Source organism: Jaculus jaculus, chromosome 22 (genome assembly GCF_020740685.1).
Source record: "Jaculus jaculus isolate mJacJac1 chromosome 22, mJacJac1.mat.Y.cur, whole genome shotgun sequence".
Taxonomy (NCBI): domain Eukaryota; kingdom Metazoa; phylum Chordata; class Mammalia; order Rodentia; family Dipodidae; genus Jaculus; species Jaculus jaculus.
In genome coordinates, this window is record NC_059123.1 from 366,967 (window position 1) to 387,543 (window position 20,577).

Sequence of the window (20,577 nt, forward strand, 5' to 3'; positions counted from 1 at the left end):
ATCACTTCTAGGCTTTGGATGGAACCTCCTGTGGGTGATGAAACCCACATCAGCTCTGACTAGTTCCAGTTCCCCGAGGAATCCTTATCAGGTCCAGATGTCTGGCCCAGTGTCGTCTCATTCCACTTGGGAACTCCAATCCTGGGTCTCAGTCCCCTTGGGCCAACTGAAAGAGGACCCCAGAATCACATCAGCGAGCACACCTCCCTGTTCCGGGGATCTTCGGTGAGCTGGGAGGCCAGGTACAGCAGCCCCTTCTGGTCAACGGGGGTCACGGTGAAGGAGGATCTCACTGGGGCCTGAGATGCCGAAATTTTCTGTAAAGATACATTCCATCGGTGAGTGAAAGTAGAGAAGTTTATTCCTGGGGGCCAAACAGCTAGGATAGCTCCCCAAAAAACTCCATCCTTGAGCTGAAATTTTTACTTTTATTTCATGGTTGTCATAGCCATGGGGCAGGGTAAATGAGCAAGTAGCAGGGGATTAGCATGGGCGGTTTATGTGGTTCGAAAACCATTTTCAAACATGCACATCAACCATTCCTGAGCTTGTCGCCCTGACCATGAACTCTACTTTAGTGTAAACTGTCCTTCCCTTTTACTGCCCCCACCCCCAGGCCCTTCCTGGAAAGTTCTCAAGTTCAGCTCCTCAGCAGTTAACTCTTACAGCAAGCCAGTGGATCAATTCAACATTCAGCTTTTCTAGCAGAGTCTCTGACCCTGACACAAGGCTGGGGCTGACTTGCTCCTGATTCCTATCACTACAACTCTAGAAGACACAAGGAAGCACAGCCGCTAGCCACTGCAAAGTCCACACTTGCGCCACCTTGTGCATTTGCCTTACTTACGTGGGTCCTGGGGAATTGAACTTAGGTCCTTAGGCTTTGCAGGCAAGTGCCTTAACTGCTGAGCCATCTCTCCAGCTCTACAAAATTTCCTAAAGAAAGATTTAAGCCTGATGGCCTGGGTTCATTTCCACAGCACCTACCTAAAGCCAGATGCAAAGCGGTGCATGTGTCTGGGGTTCCAGTGCTGTGGCAGGAGGATCTGGTGTGCCCATCCCCACCAAATGCACAGTTTAAAAGAAATGGGATCATTAAGACTTCAAATGTAGTTCTTTAAAAAATAAATGTTTATTTCAAGTATGAAAAGTAATGTCCAGACATCCAAAATTTGTGTTCAATTTAACAAGTATAAAACAAGACTTCTGAAGAAAAAAAAAAAACTACAATTAAGTACAAAATACGTAAAATATACTTTGACATTCACAGTGGGCATTTCTGAAAGTTGTGCTAATGTAGCTTAGAAACAAAATTATATTTACAGTGCCAGTCAAAATAACCATGTCTTCAACCAATAGAGTTACTTCAGGAGTTAGCATTTCAAAACAAGACTTTGGCTACAACCCCCTTGTTTGTTTTTGGATACAGGGTCCCATGTAGCCCAGGCTGGCCCAGAACTCAGGAAGTAGCTGTGAGATGAACTCCTAATCCTCCTACCTCCGCCTCCCCAGTAACAGGATTACAGATGTCCATCATCTCACCAGATAAGCTTTCTTAAAACGCCAACAAGTATGGTTCAACAAGGCAGAATATCACATGCCATTTATTTTTAGTCTGCTTACAGACAGGTATCAAATTGTTTTAATTATGCAGCATCAATGAAAAAGCCTTATTGTAACAATCCTGAGTTATTATTTCCAGCAAAGGATCCTGAAAAGAAAAGACCAGGGGTTTCCTGGCAGCAACTACAAAACCCTCAGGTCCTGCGATTACTTCACAGAACTGCTTTCAAGGCTCTGACTTCTGTTTCTCTTGTCCAGGTACATCTGCTTATAGGTCCGGAACATGGTATTTGAGTCTTTTACTGGGTTTTGTACAGTCTCAAATCCATCGGCACTGAAGCTTCTCTTGGAGACTCTTGAATTTGCATTATCTAAGAAAGCAGAAAGGACAAGATTCAGTCTATCAAATACGGAACCAACCAAAATTGAGAAAGTATGTATGGTGGTGCATGCCTTTATTCCCAGTACACAGAAGGCAGAGGTAGGAGGGTTGTCATGAGTTTGAGGCCACCCTGAGACTCCACAGTGAATATCCAGATCAGCCTGAGCACATGGTAAGCTGAAGCAGGAGGATTGCTGTGAGCTACATGTATGTATGTATGTATAAATTAGGACAAGGTAGCTGGGTGGTTCACCGCTGTAATCCAGCACCCAGGAAGCAGGAGGATCTTCAGTTCAAAGCCAGCAAGGGCCTCACAGCAAAACTCCAAGGGCCCCAGCCACTGTGAACGAACTCCAAAAGACTGCGCCACTGTCTACATCTGGCTTACCTGAGTCCTGGGGAATGGAAACTGAATCCTTAGGCTTCACAGGCAAGTGCCTTGACTGCTAAACCACCTCTCTAGTGGTCAAATTATTTTTAATAACATTCTTTTTATTGTTTATTTGCAAGTAGGGTGATGGGTATGCCAGGGCCTCTAGCTGCTTCAAGCAGACTCCAGACACATGCATCACTTTGTGTATGCTGTTTATGTGGGCCCTGGGAAATCAAAACTGGATTATTAAGTTTTATAGGCAAGTATCTTAACCACTGAGCCATCTATCTAGCCTGCATTCTTTTTTTGTTTGTTTGTTTGTTTTGTTTTAAAGATTTTTATCAGCCGGGTGGGGTGGCGCACACCTTTAATCCCAGCACTTGGGAGGCAGAGGTAGGAGGATTGCCATGAGTTCAAGGCCACCCTGAGATGACAGAGTTAATTCCAGGTCAGCCTGGACCAGAGTGAGACCCTACTTCGAAAAACCAAAAAAAAAAAAAAAAAAGATTTTTATCGTATTTATTTATTGGACAGAAAGGGGCAGATAGGATGTGCGTGTTAGGACCTCTAGTCACTGCAAACAAACTACACGCATGCACCACCTTGTACATCTGGCTTACACAGGACCTGGGAATCCAATCTGGGTCCTTAGGCTTCACAGGCAAGTGCCTAAACTGCTAAGCCATCTCTCCAGCCCCATTTTGGGCTTTTTTGAGATAGGGTTTTACTCTAGTCCAAGCTGACCTAGAATCCAAAATGTACTCTCTCAGACTGGCCTCAAACTCAGTGATCCTCCTACCTCTGCCTCCCTAGTGCTGGCATTAACGGCATGTGCCACCACACCCACTCTACATCCAATTATTTGCTGCTTCTTTATAGCACCTAGCTTCAGCTGACCTCCAGCTCACAGCAATCCTCCTGCTTCAGCTTACCATGTGCTCAGGCTGATCTGGATATTCACTGTGGAGTCTCAGGGTGGCCTCAAACTCATGACAACCCTCCTACCCCTGCCTCCTGTGTGCTGGGATTAAAGGCGTGCGCCACCATGCCCAGCAAATGGCCGGGTTTTTCTATGCAAGGGGGGGGGGAGCGAATGAGTAAGCAAGAGACACAGAGAGAATATTGGTGTGCCAGGGCTTCCAGCCATTGAAACCTAACTCCAGACACGCGTGCCACCTTGTGCCCATGTGCAACCTTGTGTGCTTGTGTCACTTGTGCATCTTATGTGGGACCTGGAAAATCAAACATCAGTTATAGGCTTTGTAGGCAAGTGCCTTAACCACTAAGCCATCTCTCCAGCCCAAGGTTAATATTTTATTTTTATTTATTTATTTGAAAGAGAGAGAGACAGAGAGAAGGGGCACACCAGGGCCTCTAGCCACTGCAGATGAACTCTAGATGCACCATGTGCATTTGGCTTATGTGGGATCTGGGGAACTAAACTTGGGTCCTTGGGCTTTCCAGGCAAACACCTTAACTGCTAAACCATCTCTCCAGCCCTCAAATTTTTTTTTTTTTGGGGGGGGACGGGTTTCAGGGTAGGGTCTTACCATAGCCTAGGCTGACCTGTAATTCACTCTGTAGTCTCAGGGTGGCCTCGAACTCACGGCGATTCTCCTACTTCTGCCTCCTGAGTGCTGGGATTAAAGGTGTGCGCCACCACGCCTGGCTCAAGTTATTTTTTAAAAATATTTTATTTTTATTTATTTGACAGAGGGAAAAGGAGGAGAGAGACAGGGAGAGGGAGGGAGAGAATGGGCGGGCCAGGGCTTCTAGCCACTGCAAACAAACCCCAGATACATGCACCACCTTGTGCATCTGGCTTATGTGGGTCCTTGGGAACTAAACCTAGGTTCTTTGGCTTTGCAGGCAAGCACCTTAATTACTAAGCCATCTCTCCAGCCCAAGTTTTTTTTTAATTTCATTTATTTAAGAGAGAGAGAAATAGGTAGGGAGAGAATGAGCATGCTCAGGCCTGTACCACAGCACACATACTCCACAAGCATGCGCCCCCTTGTGCATATGGCTTACACGAGTCCTGGGAAGTTGAACCTGGGTCCTTTGGCTTTGCAGGCAAATGCCTTAACTACTAAGCCATCTCTCCGGCCTTCAAGTCATTTTTTGTTTGTTTTGTTTTGTTTTTTGAGATAGGGTCTCACTCTAGCTCAGGCTGATCTGGAATTCACTCTGTAGTCTCAGGGTGGCCTCAAACTCATGGCGATCCTCCTACCTCTGCCTCCTGAGTGCTGGGATTAAAGATGTGTGCCTCCATATCCAGCTCAAGTTATTTTTTAAAAATAATATATTTATTTGTACAGAGAGAGATAATGGGCATGCCAGGGCTTCCAGCTACTGCAAATGAACTCCATAAGCATACATCACTGCATGGGTACTAGGGAATCAAAAACCCGGGTCATTAGGCTTTGCAGGCAAGTGCCTTAACGACTAAGCATCTCTCCAGCCCAAGAATCAAGTTCTTAACTAGCACTGAACCAAGTCACAGGATAAAAGGAAATGTCCTCACCTACGTGGTTGGGGATTAAATGAATGAGTCTGCAAAACGAGGAGTTGGCAGACATGACCTGCGTACTAAATCACAACTGTTCCACCTATGCTAACTTATTTACCTGTCACTGCCCCCTTCTCATGATATATCAGGTCAGAGGCCTAGAAAACTGGTTCTATGCAGAAGGATGTCAACCTCTCACCAAACACAATTTAATGTGGTATATTTTTTCTTTTAGAGGAATTTTTTTAAATGATATAGGGCTGAAGAGATGGCTTAGTAGTTAAGGTGCTTGCCTGCACAGCCAAAGGACCTAGGTTTGATTCCCCAGGACCCACGTAAGCCAGATGCACAAGGTGGAGCATGTATCTAGAGTTTATTCGCAGTAGCTGGAGGTCCCGGCATGCCCATTCTCTATCTGCCTCCGTCTCTCTCTCAAATAAATAAATAAAAATAAAATATTTAGCCGGGCATGGTGGTGCACGCCTTTAATCCCAGCACTCAGGAGGCAGAGGTAGGAGGATTGCCGTAAGTTCGAGGCCACCCTGAGACTCCATAGTGAATTCCAGGTCAGCCTGGGCTATAGTGAGACCCTACCTCGAAAATCCAAAAAAAAAAAATAAAATAAATAAATAAATAAAATAAAATATTTTTTTAATGCTGAGCATGGTGGTGCAAACCTTTAATAACAGGACTTGGGAGGCAGAGATAGGAGGATCGCCATGAGTTCAAGGCCACCCTGAGACTACACAGTGAGTTCCAGGTCAGCTTCGGCTATAGTGAAAGCCTATCTTGGAAAATAATGATAATAATTAACTAGTTAATTAAATTTTTCTAAGAGGATACAGACATCAGCTTTCTGACCCACTGCATGACACAGAAGATAGAATGACATCCTACTTATCATAAACACAAACAACCAAGTTGAGGTAGAAAAGGCCACTTGCTAAATGCTGACTGTTGCCAGAGCCCAACTTCTTGTCAAAAGAGCAAAAAGTCCTGGACAAAGCCCTTCCTCCCCTAGAGAGGTCAGCAGAGGAAATGGTTAAGACCAGAGACTGTCCTTGGCAACCTCATCACACAGCTGACTGCCACCTGTGCTTTTGTGAGGCTCCTGCTGGCCCCACCCCACTGCCACAGAAGCCACCATGCTGCTGGCGCATAAAACACAAGTGCAGAGTGAGCTCAAGGCCAGAGTTTCTTTGGGAGCGATCCCAACTTCATTCCCCAAGTAAATAAACTCCTCTTTTCCACTCTCACTGGTGTTGTAGTAATCATCCCAAAGAAATTCATGCAATAAAATAACTAAAAATTATAAGCTGGGCGTGGTGGCGCATGCCTTTAATCCCAGCACTGGGGAAGCAGAGGTAGAATTGCAGTGAGTTTGAGGCCACCCTGAGACTACATATATATATTTTTTCATTACCAACTTCCATGATTATAAGCAATATCCTATGGTAATTCCCTCCCTACCCCCACTTTCTCCTTTGAAACTCCATCCGGGACTACATATTTAATTTCAGGGGAGCCTGGGCCAGAGTGAGACCCTACCTCAAAATAATAATAAGGATATATGTTTAGCAGCACACACCTTGTTCCCCAAGTCTCCAGAGGCTGAGGCAGAAGAATCCTCACGCCAGCCTGCAGCTACAAGGCGAGTCCCAGGTCAGCCTGGCTATAGCGAGATCCCTCCCCCAGACAGACAATATATTACATACTAATTATAACCCAAGTTATGTATGACGTGTAGGTAAAGTAAAAAAGTAAATAAAAGTAGAGTGAATTTACCTATTTCTTGGCTGGTTTCAGATGCCTTTGTCCTTGTAGGTCCACATTTTAACCAGTCTTCTTTTGTACTTTTTATTCCTGAAACTGTTGAAATATTCATTTTCAGATCTCTAGATATTGCTCTTCATCTCTTCTAGTATTATAGTGAAGGAAAGCCAGTGTAAATCTGAAATGGATCTCAGAGGGCCTTAAAATATACTTTATCTGGATATAACAAAACATTTTAGGGTACACTCTGATTGGTGGTAGACAAATATGACCTTTTATTTTATTTTTGGTTTTTGGAGGTAGTGCCTTGCTCTAGCTCAGGTTAACCAAGTCTTAGGATGGCCTCGAACTCACATTAAAAAGTTTTGTGGGGCTGGATAGATGGCTTAGCGGTTAAGCGCTTGCCTGTGAAGCCTAAGAAACCCGGTTCGAGGCTCGGTTCCCCAGGTCCCACGTTAGCCAGATGCACAAGGGGGCGCACGCGTCTGGAGTTCGTTTGCAGAGGCTGGAAGCCCTGGCGTGCCCATTCTCTCTCTACCTCTATCTGTCTTTCTCTCCGTGTCTGTCGCTCTCAAATAAATAAATAAAATTAAAAAAAAAAAAAAAAGTTTTGTGGGCACAAAAACAGACATGTAGATCAGTGGAACAGAATAGAGGACCCAGATGTAAGCCCAAGTAGCTATAGCCTGATATTCGATAAAAATGCCAAAAATACTCAATGGAGAAGAGACAGCCTCTTCAGCAAATGGTGTTGGGAAAACTGGATATATATCTGCAGAAGGATGAAAATAGATTCTTCTCTCTCGCCATGCACAAGAATTAAGTCCAAATGGATTAAAGACCTTAACATCAGACCGGAAACTCTGAAACTGCTAGAGGAAAAAGTAGGGGAAACCCTTCAACATATTGGTCTTGGCAAAAACTTTCTGAATACAACCCCAATTGCTCAGGCAATAAAACCACAGATTAACCACTGGGACCTAATGAAATTACAAAGATTTTGCACCACAAAGGACACAGTGAAAAAAGCAAAGAGGCAACCTACAGAATGGGAAAAAATCTTCGCCAGCTATATATCTGATAGAGGATTAATATCTAGGATATACAAAGAACTCAAAAAGTTAACTAATAAGGAATCAAACAAGCCAATCAAAAAATGGGCTATGGAGCTAAATAGAGAGTTCTCAAAGGAAGAAATACGAATGGCATATAAGCACCTAAAAAAATGTTCTACGTCACTAGTCATCAGGGAAATGCAGATTAAAACTACATTGAGATTCCATCTCACTCCTGTCAGATTGGCCACCATCATGAAAACAAATGATCATAAATGTTGGCAGGGATGTGGAAAAAAAGGAACCCTTCTACACTGCTGGTGAGAATGCAATCTGGTCCAGCCATTGTGGAAAACAGTGTGGAGGTTCCTAAAACAGCTAGAGATTGATCTACCATATGACCCAGCTATAGCACTCCTAGGCATATATCCAAAGGACTCATCTCATTTCCTTAGAAGTACGTGCTCAACCATGTTTATTGCTGCTCAATTTATAATAGCTGGGAAATGGAACCAGCCTAGATGTCCCTCAACAGATGAGTGGATAATGAAGATGTGGCACATTTATACAATGGAGTTCTACTCAGCAGTAAAGAAAAATGAAGTTAGGAAATTGGCAGAAAAATGGATGGACCTGGAAAGTATTATACTAAGTGAGGTAACCCAGGCCCAGAAAGCCAAGCGCCACATGTTCTCTCTCATATGTGGATCCTAGCTACAGATGATTGGGCTTCTGCGTGAGAATGAAAATACTTAATAGCAAAGGCCAGTAAGTTAAGAAGGAGACATAAAGGGAAGAGAAAGGAAGGGAGGAGGGTACTTAATAGGTTGATATTGTATATATGTAAGTACAATGATTGTGATGGGGAGGTAATATGATGGAGAATGGAATTTCAAAGCGGAAAGTGTGGGGGGGTGGGGAGGGAGGGAATTACCATGGGTTTTTTTTAATAATCATGGAAAATGCTAATAAAAACATTTAAAAAAAAAAAGTTTTGTGGGGGCTGGAGAGATTGCTCAGCACTTAAGGTACTTGCCTACAAAGCCTAAGGACTCAGGTTTGATTCCCCAGCACCCATGTAAAGTCAGATGTACAAAGTGGCACATGCTTCTGGAATTCACCTAGAGTTTCTAGAAGCCCTAGTGCACCCATTCTGTTGGCCTCTTTATCTCTTTCCCAAATAAAATGTTTTGTGGAGCTGGGTGTGGTGGTGCACACCTTTGATCCCAGCACTTGGGAGGCAGAGGGAGGAGGATCATTGTGAGTTCAGGTCACCCTGAGACCACACAGTGAATTCCAGGTCAGCCTGGACTAAAGTGTGACCCTACCATGAAAACCCACAAGCTTTGTGGATGAAAACCTTCCTCAACAATTTCAAAGATGACCGCTACATCTCTATCACATCCTCCAAGACTCTGGGGCAATTGCTGAAGTGGTAGGAAGAATTTAAGAGCTAAAGGAAGGACAGGAGTGCTTTGCAACAGTCTTCCAGACACAAGGTGTCCCCGGTATCCATGACCTCACAGTGGCTGACACTAGGTGCACAAGACTTGCATAATAGGATATAGAAAATGATGACATCATCATAGAAAAGGGACTAGCTGGAAAGAAGGGATTCAATGGAGGAAGGTTAGAAGAAGAGAAAAAGAGAGGGAGGTGGGAGGGGATTGTAACCATGGTATCATGTCTGTATGCATGGAGGTTGTCAACAAAAAGTTTAAAAAAACAGGCGTGATGGCGCACGCCTTTAATCCCAGCACTCGGGAGGCAGAGGTAGGAGGATTACCATGAGTTGGAGGCCACCCTGAGACTACACAGTGAATTCCAGGTCAGCCTGAGCTAGAGTGAGATCCTACCTTGAAACCCCCCCCCCAAAAAAAAGAAAGTTGAAAAAGGGGGATTGGGTTGGGGAAATGGCTCAGTAGTTAAAAGGAGCTTGCTTGCAAAACCTGACAAGCCAGGTTCAATTTCCCAGTATCCACATAAAGCCAGATGCACAAAGTTGCACATGTATTTGGAATTCCTTTGCAGAAGCAGGAAGCCCTGGTGTGCTCTTTCTCTCTCCTCGTCTCTCTCAAATACTAAGTGAGGTAACCCAGGCCCAGAAAGCCAAGCATCGCATGTTCTCTCTCATGTGTGGATCCTAGCTACAAATGATTGGACTTCTGTGTAATTAGGAAGAAAACTCAGTAGCAAAGGCCAGTATGCTAGAAAACTGATATAAAGGGAAGAGAAAGGTAGGGAGGGGGTACTTAATAGGATGTTATTTTATATATGTAAGTAGAAGAATAGATTAATGGGGGTGAAAAGGCCCAAAGTGAGATCAGGGGAAGAGATTGAGTAAAGAAAAGGTGGAGGGAGGGCTAACCAAAATCTAAATAAATCATATGGAAACCTACTTTTTTGGACAATGGAACACTCAGGAGCCATAGATTGTTGCTAGAAAATTTCAGTGCCAGGGATGGGATACCTTCCAATGAGTTGTTGGCTAGGAGGTCCCTGATGCACCCAAAACATTACAGGCCATTGTAAAGGCTCTTGGTTTCCCACCAGGAAGAGATGGTAAGACCCTATTACTACAGACTCCACATATGTGGGCTTCAAGGCCACTGAAAGATCCTGCTGGAACTGAGCTGATAACCTCCTCCATGTAGACCAGCTGACAGAAAGTTGGAAGCAATTCTGCACGCAGTTCAATGGGAGAGAGAGAAATCACCACTGAAGATACTCCATAGTGGACACTGCAAGCCTTATATTTGGCCAGCCAGGCCAAATGAGCCAATGGGGGTGCAAGAGTGGCACGTCTGTCATAGTGGAAACCAACTGTCCTTTGATTGGACTGGAGGCCCGCTCCGTGGGAGAGAATACATCGCTGATACTGAAAATTTAAAATAGGGGTAGTCATGAGCCCTAGGGGTGTAACGTCTGCTGCTGTCTGGCTAAATGTATATACTATGCTTATCAAACTGCCCAGTAAGCACTTCTCTTAATGTTCATACCCATATATTAATGCTACTCTCACTTTGGGTAGAGAATCTTCTCTTTTCAGATGGCAGTGACCTTGGGATGACTCAGAGGCATCATGGTGCTGGAAGTGACAAAGGAGTGCTCAGCACTGAAACATCTCTATCACATCTTCCAAGGCTCAGGGTCCATTGCGGAAGAGGTGGCGGAAAGAATGTAAGAGCCAAAGGAAGGGTAGGACTCTTTACAACGTGCTCCTCCAGACACAAAATGGCCTGGATATCCATGTCCTCACAGTGCCTGACACTACCTACACAAGACCATCATAATAGGAGGAAAAGACCATGACATCAAAATAAAAGAGAGTGATTGATAGGGGAAGGGGATATGATGGAGAATGGAGTTTCAAAGGGGAAAGTGGGGGGAGGGTGGGCATTACCATGGAATACATTTTATTTTATTTTTTTGGTGGCACACACCTTTAATCCCAGCACTCTGAAGGCAGAGATAGGAGGATCACTGAGCATTCAAGGCCACCCTGAGACTACATAGTGAATTCCTGGTCACCTTAGGCTAGAATGAGACCCAATGTCAAAAAAACAAACTAGAGCCAGGCATGGTGGCACATGCCTTTAATCACAGCACTCGGGAGGCAGAGGTAGGAGGATCGCCATGAGTTCAAGGCCACACTGGGACTATAGAGTGAATTCCAGGTCAGCCTGAGCTCGAGACCCTACTTTGGAAAAAAAACAAAAAAAAAAGAACCCAGCATTTTTTTTTTTAACTTGGGCTGGAGAGATAGCTTAGCAGTTAAGGTGCTTGCCTGCAAAGCCAAAGGGCCTTGGTTTGATTCCCCAGGGCCCACGTAAGCCAGATGCACAAGGTGGCTCATGGAATACATTTTATAATCATAGAAGTTATTAATAAAAAAACTGAAAAGAAAAAAAAAAGATAACGAACTGACCCATTTTCACTTGGATAAAGGATTTTACTATTACCTATTATCTATGTTCTAATATTTGGAAAAAAGTTTAAGTCATAGGGCTGCTTTGAAATTACAAACACAAAGGAGGAAGTTAGCCAACTAGGACTCTCCCAGGGCTGTAGCTCGGTGGTGGGGAGCTTAACTTCCACAGCGAGGCCCTGGGTTTGACCAAAACCACAAAACAAAAACACATCTCTTGAAACTGTACACTCAATAGCTTTCAAACTTACAGGAAATGTTTTTAGTTCTGCAGGGCATGGCGGCACACACCAGTGTTATATAACTGCAATTTTACTGTAAAATCACAACAAATATTGCCAAATACAACACTGATTTACTGAGTGCCACACGAACCACAGTCCTACATCTTTGCAGTGTCATGCACATCAAGGAAGTCACATGGGCCAGGCACTGTAGTGCATGCTGTCATCCCAGCACTTGGGAGTTAGAAGCAGGAGGACCACGAGTTCAAGGCCAGCCTCAGCCTACATAGCAAGTTTGAGACTAGCCTCCTGGACTACATGAGACCCTGCCTTAAAAAGCCAAAAGTAGAAATCATACTGGACCTTGCAAGGATGCTGGATCCTTCCCAGAAGTTGGGTTGTCCGGCTTGTCAACAGAGTTTGTAGTCTTCAATAGCGTGTCTGGGCATAATTTAAATTCCAGCAGGCTAGGTTTTTTCACATCATCTGTCTTAGGTGTGTTTTCATGGCTCTTCCTGTCTTTACTAACCTTCTGGGATGCACTGTCCAATCTGGTGAGACAAATGCTTTCTTTTTCAGTGCACTTAAATGCAACTCTGTTCAGATACAGTTTCCTTTGTTCCTTTGCCTGGCGAAGCAGCTGGCCAGACTCAGCTTCATTGCTCACGTTGGCCAGTCTTTTCTCGGAATCGGTCTTATCAAACCACGCTTTGTCAGGTGGCTTCCCATCAACTTTTCCTTGGACTCTCTTCGATACATCACATGTCTTAGGGTCCTCGGCTTTGTTCTTGCCGCTGCTTGTCGGCGCGGGGCCCAGTTCTCTCAAGCTCTCTGCACTGTTGCTATCTTTCCCCGCTCCCTTCTCCCAGCCCGCTGGTGCGAGCAGCTGACTGGGTTCCTGCTCAGAGCCACATGGCACATTTCTCACACAGCTTTTGGAAGCATTGTTCCTTATTATGTCTTTGTTTTTCTGCCTCTGCAAATATTCTTTCACTGTTATCACTCTAGGAGTCTTGGAGGACCGACTTTTCAGGTCTGAGGGTTCAGAATTTGATACCATCTTTTCTTTAACACCGGATTGCTCATCTGGGCTTGTTGGTGTACTGCACAGGCTGACTGTGCCTCCCACATTCTTGGGTTGATCTTGTTTTTCGTATTTTTTCTTTTTTATTTCCAAATCTGATATGATCCCATGGTCTGTCTTTCTTTTTTCAAAGTATTTTAGTTTGGAGCCACCTGCTTTGAATTTCAATTTTTTCTTTTCTGGTGATGCTGATAGAACCAGTGAGCCATTCCTCCTACACAGATCTTTCTTTGGCAAAAGATGTCCTTGTGCTTTTAGCAGACCTGAGTTTTGAGGACTGTGTTTCTTCTGCAAGCTTTCCTGAGGTACTTGTTCAGAAAATGTAGGCCTGTTATTACAGGAATTGAAACTTACATCAAAAAATTTTAGGGCTTTCTTTCTTGAATGACTGTTTAAGGGATCTGGTTTGTCACATTTAGATGGAAACTGACTAGTCATTTTTTGTCCTATTTTTAGTGAACTGCCCTGGTTTATCTTAGATGTATCTTTTCGATCCTTGCTTTCACACTTAAGTGAAAGTTGACTAATCACTTCTGGTTCGGTCCTTAGTGAACTGTTGTTCTGTGTTTTCTTAGACGTTTTTAAATTATTGCCATGTGTTTCAGGATGACCTTCCTCTGCTAAGGTCAAAGGAGTGTTTAGGTTATTTTTAACACTATTAACTTCAACAACAGCAACATCTCCATCTATTTGTCTGCAACTGTTGGTTTCCAAAGGAGAACCCTGGCCGTTCTTGTTCTCGTTCTCTCCCTCCCCCTCCGAGCCTGCGCTCTTGCTGGAACCGCACCGACACTGGGGTACGCCCTCGTAGACCTTTGAGAGCCAGCCCAATGCGCAACAGTGGATTTTGTCTTTCTCAGAATCCAACATAATAGGATCACAACTCTCTCCACTAAGGGCTTGTGGGTCACACAAGCTCCCCACTTCTGCGACAGCTGTTTCTTTCTCAGGTTCTGCCAATCTGCCTATGTCACAGGGTTGACTGTCTTCTTCAGGAAACAATTCCTTGATTTGTTCTGAGCTTAATATTGTAATTTGTATTTGGTCTGTGTTGTCCTCAGAGACACAACCAGTTTTGTCACGTGTTTGATTTTCCAAGATTTGATCAGCCTTTTGTTGGCCCACACAACCTTCACGTCTGCTCACAGCTTCAATACCATAGGGAAACTCCTTCAAGAGTTCTGACAGCTGGTCATGCAGGCATAGAACAGGCTCTTTTTCATCACACATCTCATCTACTATGGGATCTTGGGCAAAATGACTGGGGCAAACCTCCTCTTCCGGAGGGCAAGGATCTTGCTGAGGAGCAGCTGGTGGACCACATGCATGCTTAGCTGTGCTCTCGGTCTTAGTGGTTAGCTCCAAATTGCTTTCCTCCACAGTCTCTCTGTCTGCCTCAGCGTGCTCCAATGTGGATGGCTGCAGAGACTGCAGGAATGCTGGCCGCCCCATCACCTCATGAGGGTTACCTGTACACTGCACACTCTTATCTTCCCGGAAACCAAAGACATTGTTTGAAGTGGTGTGACCTACTTGTTCCTTTTGTTGGCTGCTAACTAACTGCTGACCAGGTGAAAGAGGTTTCTGGAGCACATCATTTTTCAAAGGGAAGGAATTGAATATCTCTGCTATCTGGGAATTATAGGATACATCACCTTCAGCAAGAGAACAAATACTTTCAATCTGCAACGTGTGCCCACTTGCAACAGTGCTGTCACTTGGTTTGGGCAAGGCCTGCTGATCGTCAAGTGCAAGGAGCTTCCCTGGGCTGGCATCCCTTGTGACCTGTGGGTATTCCTGTAGTGACTCATAACCCTTCTCCTTCTGAGCTGGCAGCGACCCTTCAGCCAATGGACCATGTGCTGCTGGTACCTTAACATCGAAGTTCAAAGCAGCAGCTAATGTTGTATCTTCTGCCAGCTGGTTTTGTAAAGTACAAACGCTCCCTTCCTTAACAACTGGATATAGTGGGCCAACAGAGCCTACCCCTTTCTCAGGTAAGGCTTTGACACTGGAAAGGATTAAGGGAGATACCACAGCAATCTGGAGCTCTGTCCCTTTTGCAACAGTACCACCGGAAGACTCATAACTCTGTGTTACCACTGACAAAACTGTTTGTGATGGGTTCACCGTTTTCTGAGAATTTCCCTCAGCAGAGCAAAGGCTCTTAACTTCCACAGGCTTTGCACTTCTGTCTGTTGCTATGTTGGCTCCTGACTTGCTACAACGCTCTTCCTCTGAGGATTTTAAGGCTTTTTCCCCTGTGGGTTTTGGAGGCTGGTTTTTCCACAGAGAAAGACATGTTGCAAGCAATTCCATGGAGCAGTGACTGTCGCTCTTAGCGGGCATTCCTTTTGTTGAGAACTCACAGTGTTGGGCTGGCTCGCCATAAGAGCTGTTCGCTGCTTTACTGCAACCAGCAGCCATCAAAAGATCTTTATTGATTTTAATTTTCCTTGCAAGCTCTGAAAACTTTTTCTTAATTTCTACTAATGATTTAATATCTCTCACTAACTTTTCTTTTGTGATATTTGTGTCCAGTACCAGATTTGCATTAGTATTGCATGAATACAATTTTTTCTCTTGATTATTTTGAGTAGGCGTCTGAGCACCCTCTACAGAGGATCTAACCGGCTCATTATATGGTTGTTTGACATTAAACTCACAAACATTTCCAATGGTACCACTATTTTCATTAGCGTTCTGCCACTGCTGTTGAAAGCGTTTACAAAGATCTTTCCTTTGCTCAGATGAGTGCACTTCCGAGCTCTGAGGGATTTCTACAGACAAGTGTTTGACAGCAGGCTGAGGAGCTTGTCCAGGCTGGCTCCCGAATCTACAGTTGTAAGAGGGAGGAGGGGGTCTTCTATTGGTGTCCATGGCATATTGAAAGGACACAGGGACTAAATGCTTTGCCTGTAAAGTCTGTGCAGAAGTTGAAAGTTGATTATTTTTAACTTGTAATGATGTAGATGGCATAATGTTTTGTTTCTGAACAGTGGGATCTTGCAAAAAGCCTTGTGGTGAGTAAGAATACTGCTTTGGATGTGCTCTACAATCTGGGTATGTCAGTTCGTTGGATGTGTACTGTTGTGCCCAGTCAACCAATTGATCTGGTACTGAATGGTTAAGCCCCTGATTTCCTTGACAAGTTACAGGATCTCTGACAGAATTTGAAGGAGTCATTTGTAGTTGCATAGAATAGGTATCTGATGTCAAAAGCTGGTTCTGTGGCACATGCACATAAAGCATATTAGCTCCAAAATCAGTCTGATGAGATACAATGGCCTCTGTATGAGAAGACATAGAATTCCTTATTGGTGAGTTCAACCATACATTTTGCATTATTCCTGAAGATACCTGCAAATTATGAGTTGGTTGTTGAGGTCCTTTAACATTTCCATATGTAATTCTTTCAACTTTAGTCTGTGAGGTCACAACTGTCCTATTATGCATATTAGAAACAGGGATTTGAGGAGTTTTATAATTTCTGATATTTGGAAGTGGTTGTGAAACTGAATTTGGATTACTGGAATACATGCATGCTTCTTGGTTATTTGCAGGATAGATGATAGAACTTTGCGATGCCGTGGGAGGTTGGTGTATTAAATACTGCTGCAAAATAGATGCCTGGCTTTTAGGATATGGTGGAGGTAAAGTAGTACTCTCTGGTTTTGCATTCCAATTCATAGTTGACCTGATTGTCTTAGCAGTGCAGTTAAAGACTGATGTTTTAAAAGTCAGGAATCTGCAAGAAATAAAGATCTATTATTATTATTTTTTCTTTCTTTCTCTCTGTTTCTTATCTCTCTAGATAGTTTCTTACTCTATAACCCTGGCTAGTCTAGATCTCCCCTAAATTCCCTATGTGAACAGGCTGTCCTCAAAATTTGTAGTAATCCTCCTGTACCTTCCTTGGCTCATCTTAAATTTTGGTGATCTCCCTGCCTCTGCCACTCAAGCGCTGAGATTCCAAATGTGGGCAAACACTTTCAGTTTAAAACACCCCACCACCACAGTTAGGGTCTTTATTATGTAATCCCAGGCTGACCTCAAACTCATAGCTATCCTCCTACCTCTGCCCCCAAGTGCTGGGATTAAAGGTGTGAACCACCACACCCAGCACAGTTTGTTCTTATACCTCATTCTTACATCTGTCAGAGGCTTAGGCTCTTGCTGTATGTGAAGATTCAAGAATTCCTGTTTTATGGCTGGATAAATGGCTCAGCAGTTAAGGCACTTGCCTGCAAAACCTAACAACCCAAGTTTGATTCCCCAGTACCCATGTAAAGCCAGATGCACAAAGTGACACATGCATCTGGAGTGTGACTGCAGTGGATGCAGACACTTGAGCGGCCATTTTCTCCCTTCCCCCTCCTATCCCATCTCTCTCTGCTTGTAAATAAATCAAAATACAAAAATCGATGCATGTTTTGCTGGGCATGGTGGCACACACATGCTATCAAGTGCTGATCGCAGTGTTGAAGACAACGCAGTAATGAATTCCCCACAGAGGTGCCACAGCTCTGATGAAGACGATGGGTGGGTTTAGAGGGATTATATTTGAAGTGTGTGTGTGCACGTGCTGGGCTATCAGAGTCCAACAGGCCAACCCTAGATCTCCTTTAATAAATGTTTGAAAGATTTTCCCACTAGGCATGGTGGCACACACCTTTAATCTCAGCATTTGGGAGGCCGAAGTAAGAGGGGTGTTGAGGGCACCCTGAGACTACAGAGTAAATTCCAGGTCAGCCTGGGCTAGAGTGAGACCATACCTCGAAAAACAAAAACAAAAGAAAAAAAAAAAAAGTCAAAACTTTCCTGACCTTTTGCTCCTAAGCGTTCAACTTGTTCATGGCTAAGGGTATCTCAGTAGCTGAAGGTGCTTGCTTGGAAAGCCTGAAGCAGGGCAGGGTTCAACTCCCTGGCCACTCATGTAAAACTGGACAAGCTGGGTACAAAAAGTGGCGCATGCACCTGGCATTCATTTCCAGTGAGTATGCACACACAAACACACACAACAAACACAAATAAAAAATATATAAATTTTGAAAAGGAATTAAAAGGTACAAGGCATAGCTGAACATGACGCCAGCACTTGAGAGGCAAGGCAAGATGATTGCGAAGTTCCAAGTTAGGGTTATAGAGCGAGACCCTGTCTTAAAAATCCAGGCTGGAGAGATGGCTTAGTAGTTAAGTACTTGTCTGTGAAGCCCAAGGACCCTGGTTCGAGGCTCGATTTCCCAGGACCCACGTTGGCCAGATGCACAAGAGATTGCACACATCTGGAGTTCGTTTGCAATATCTAGAGACCCTGGCATGCACATTATGTCTGTCTGTCTCTCTCTCTCTCTCTGCCTCTTTCTCTGTCTGTTGCTCTCAAATAAGTAAATAAAAATAAAAAAGAAAGAAAAATATAGAATTTATAAAAAAATAAATAAATAAAAATCCCAGGCTGGAACGATAGCTCAGTGGCTGAAGCACTTGCCTGCAAAGCCTAACAAACCAAGTTCAATCCCTCTCTGCTTGCAAATACATATGTATGTATTAGCATTACATGAATACTATATATATATACAATATTGTATGCATGTATGTGTGTATGTATGTATACATGTATGTATGTGTGTGTGTGTGTGTGTGTGTGTGTGTGTGTGTGTGTATATATATATATATATATATATATATATATATATATATATATGTTTTTTGTTTTTTTTTTAAAGAAATTGGTCAGGTATTGTGGCACAAGCCTTCAATCCCAGCACTTGGGAGACAGAGGTAGGAGAATTGCCATGAGTTTGAGGACACCCTGAGATAACATAATGAAGTCAGGTCAGCCTGGGCTAGAGTGAGACCCTACCTTGAGGAAAAAAAAAAAAAAGCACAAAAACAGGGGCTGAAGAGATGATTCAGCAGTTAAAGGCACTTTCTTGTAAAGCCTGATATCCTAGGTTCTAATACCCCAATACCCATGTAAAGCCAAAGTGGTACATGTGTCTGGTGTTCATTTGCAGTAGCAGGAGGCCATGGGGTCCCCATTCGCTCTATCTGCCTGTTTCTCTCTCAAATAAATAAATAGGCTGGGCTTAGCGGTGCATGCCTTAGAATCCCAGCATTCAGGAAGCAGAGGTAGGAGGATTGCTGTTAGTTCCAGGCCACCCTGAGATTACACAGTGAATTCTAGGTCAGCCTGAACTAGAGTGAGACCCTACCTTGAAAAACCAAAAACAATTAAGAATATAAAAAGGTGTATAATAAAGATGGTTTAGTGGGTTAAACTACTTGCCAAACAAGTGTGAGGGTGTGAGTTTAGGTCTCTAGAAGCTGAAGGGTCAGCCGGACCTGTGGTGTCGAGCTGAATATGACACCTGCCTCAAGCACAGCGGAAGGCAGGGACTGACACCAGAAGTTGTCCACACGCAAGCAGTAAACATGCGTGTGCTCTCACGCACATGCGCACAAACACAAGCACACATGTGTCCTCTCACGCACGCATGCAAGCACACACACACACACACAATGATAAAAGGCTGACAGTTGTGAAGGCTAGGAAGTTTGGGATCCGACAGAAGCATCAAAGGAGGACCTTCTCGATGGTGTGGGCTCTGAGGAGCTGCAAAGCACGACGGGACAGACGACGCAGGCTAGCTCGGCCCTCTCAATCTTCATTACCTCTCAAAGGACCTCCTCTAAATACCTCAAAATATTTTTTAAATTTCATTTGTAAGACACAGATGAGGAGTCAGATAGAGAGAATGGTAGGGCCTCTAGTCAATGGCAAATGAACTCTAGACCCACATGCCACCATGTGCATCTTATGCAGGTCCCGGGAAATCAAACCTAGGTTCTTAGGCTTCACAGGCCAGTGCCTTAACCACTAAGCCGGCCGAGAGTTTGAGGCCATCCTGAGACGACATAGAATTCCAGGTCAGCCTGGGTTCCTAGCTTGGTGTGGTAGCACATACCATTGATCCCAGCACTGTAGAGATAGCAGGATCACCATGAATTCAAGGCCACCCCAAGACTACATAGTGAATTCCAGGTCAACCTAAGCTACAGTGAGACCCTACCTTAAAAAGCAAAAAAAAAAAAAAAAGGCTGATTTCACTTAGGGCAATGACCTCACTCAGTTCCACCTGTGTTGATGAAAATGATAGGATTTTATTGTGACTAAAAAACAGACCAGTGTTACATAGCAGATTTTCCTTATTTATGCACATCCTGGTTGATTCCTTATAAAGTACCAGATATTATAGGGAATTTCCCTATAAACTGGCATGCCCATTCTCCCTCCTGTATGTCTCTTCCTCACTCTCACTCCTCTATAATAAAAAATAAAATATGTTAATAAAATAAAAAAAATAATGGCACAGAACATTCACAGTGAAAAAGTTGGCGCTGGACATAGTGTTATGGGTTCCAGTGTCCCACAGGAAGACCATCGACTCACAAAATGTGAGGCAAAGTTTTATTGGGTAAAAAGAAAAAGAAGAAAGCTGGTTGTACCAGGTCTGCATCCCAGAGTTCAGCACCCCAAACTGTTTGGAGTGTCAGTTTTTATTGGAAATAACCATATGATGTTTATAGGAAAAAAAAAAGACAACCCACAATGGGAGTTACACCATAAGTCAGTTATAGTAAGTGCCTGGGGGGTGTGACATAGGCCTGCAACCAGGAGTCTCC

The 20,577-nt window shown here is 43.9% G+C and overlaps 1 protein-coding gene across 2 annotated transcripts in view; it reads right to left on the reverse strand.

The window, feature by feature from the left end:
- Positions 1 to 1,133: 1,133 nt before the first annotated feature.
- The window catches only part of Resf1 (retroelement silencing factor 1), a 51,232-nt gene continuing 31,788 nt past the window's right edge, over positions 1,134 to 20,577 (reverse strand). For both annotated transcript variants that reach the window (XM_004664366.2, XM_045139481.1), the window contains 3 exons: positions 12,171 to 16,639; positions 6,613 to 6,696; positions 1,134 to 1,934 (listed from right to left, as the gene is read on the reverse strand). In XM_004664366.2, the coding sequence (XP_004664423.2) occupies positions 1,771 to 1,934; positions 6,613 to 6,696; positions 12,171 to 16,581 (4,659 nt within the window). In that variant the 5' untranslated portion in view covers positions 16,582 to 16,639 and the 3' untranslated portion in view covers positions 1,134 to 1,770. The remainder of the gene's footprint in view (positions 1,935 to 6,612; positions 6,697 to 12,170; positions 16,640 to 20,577) is intronic.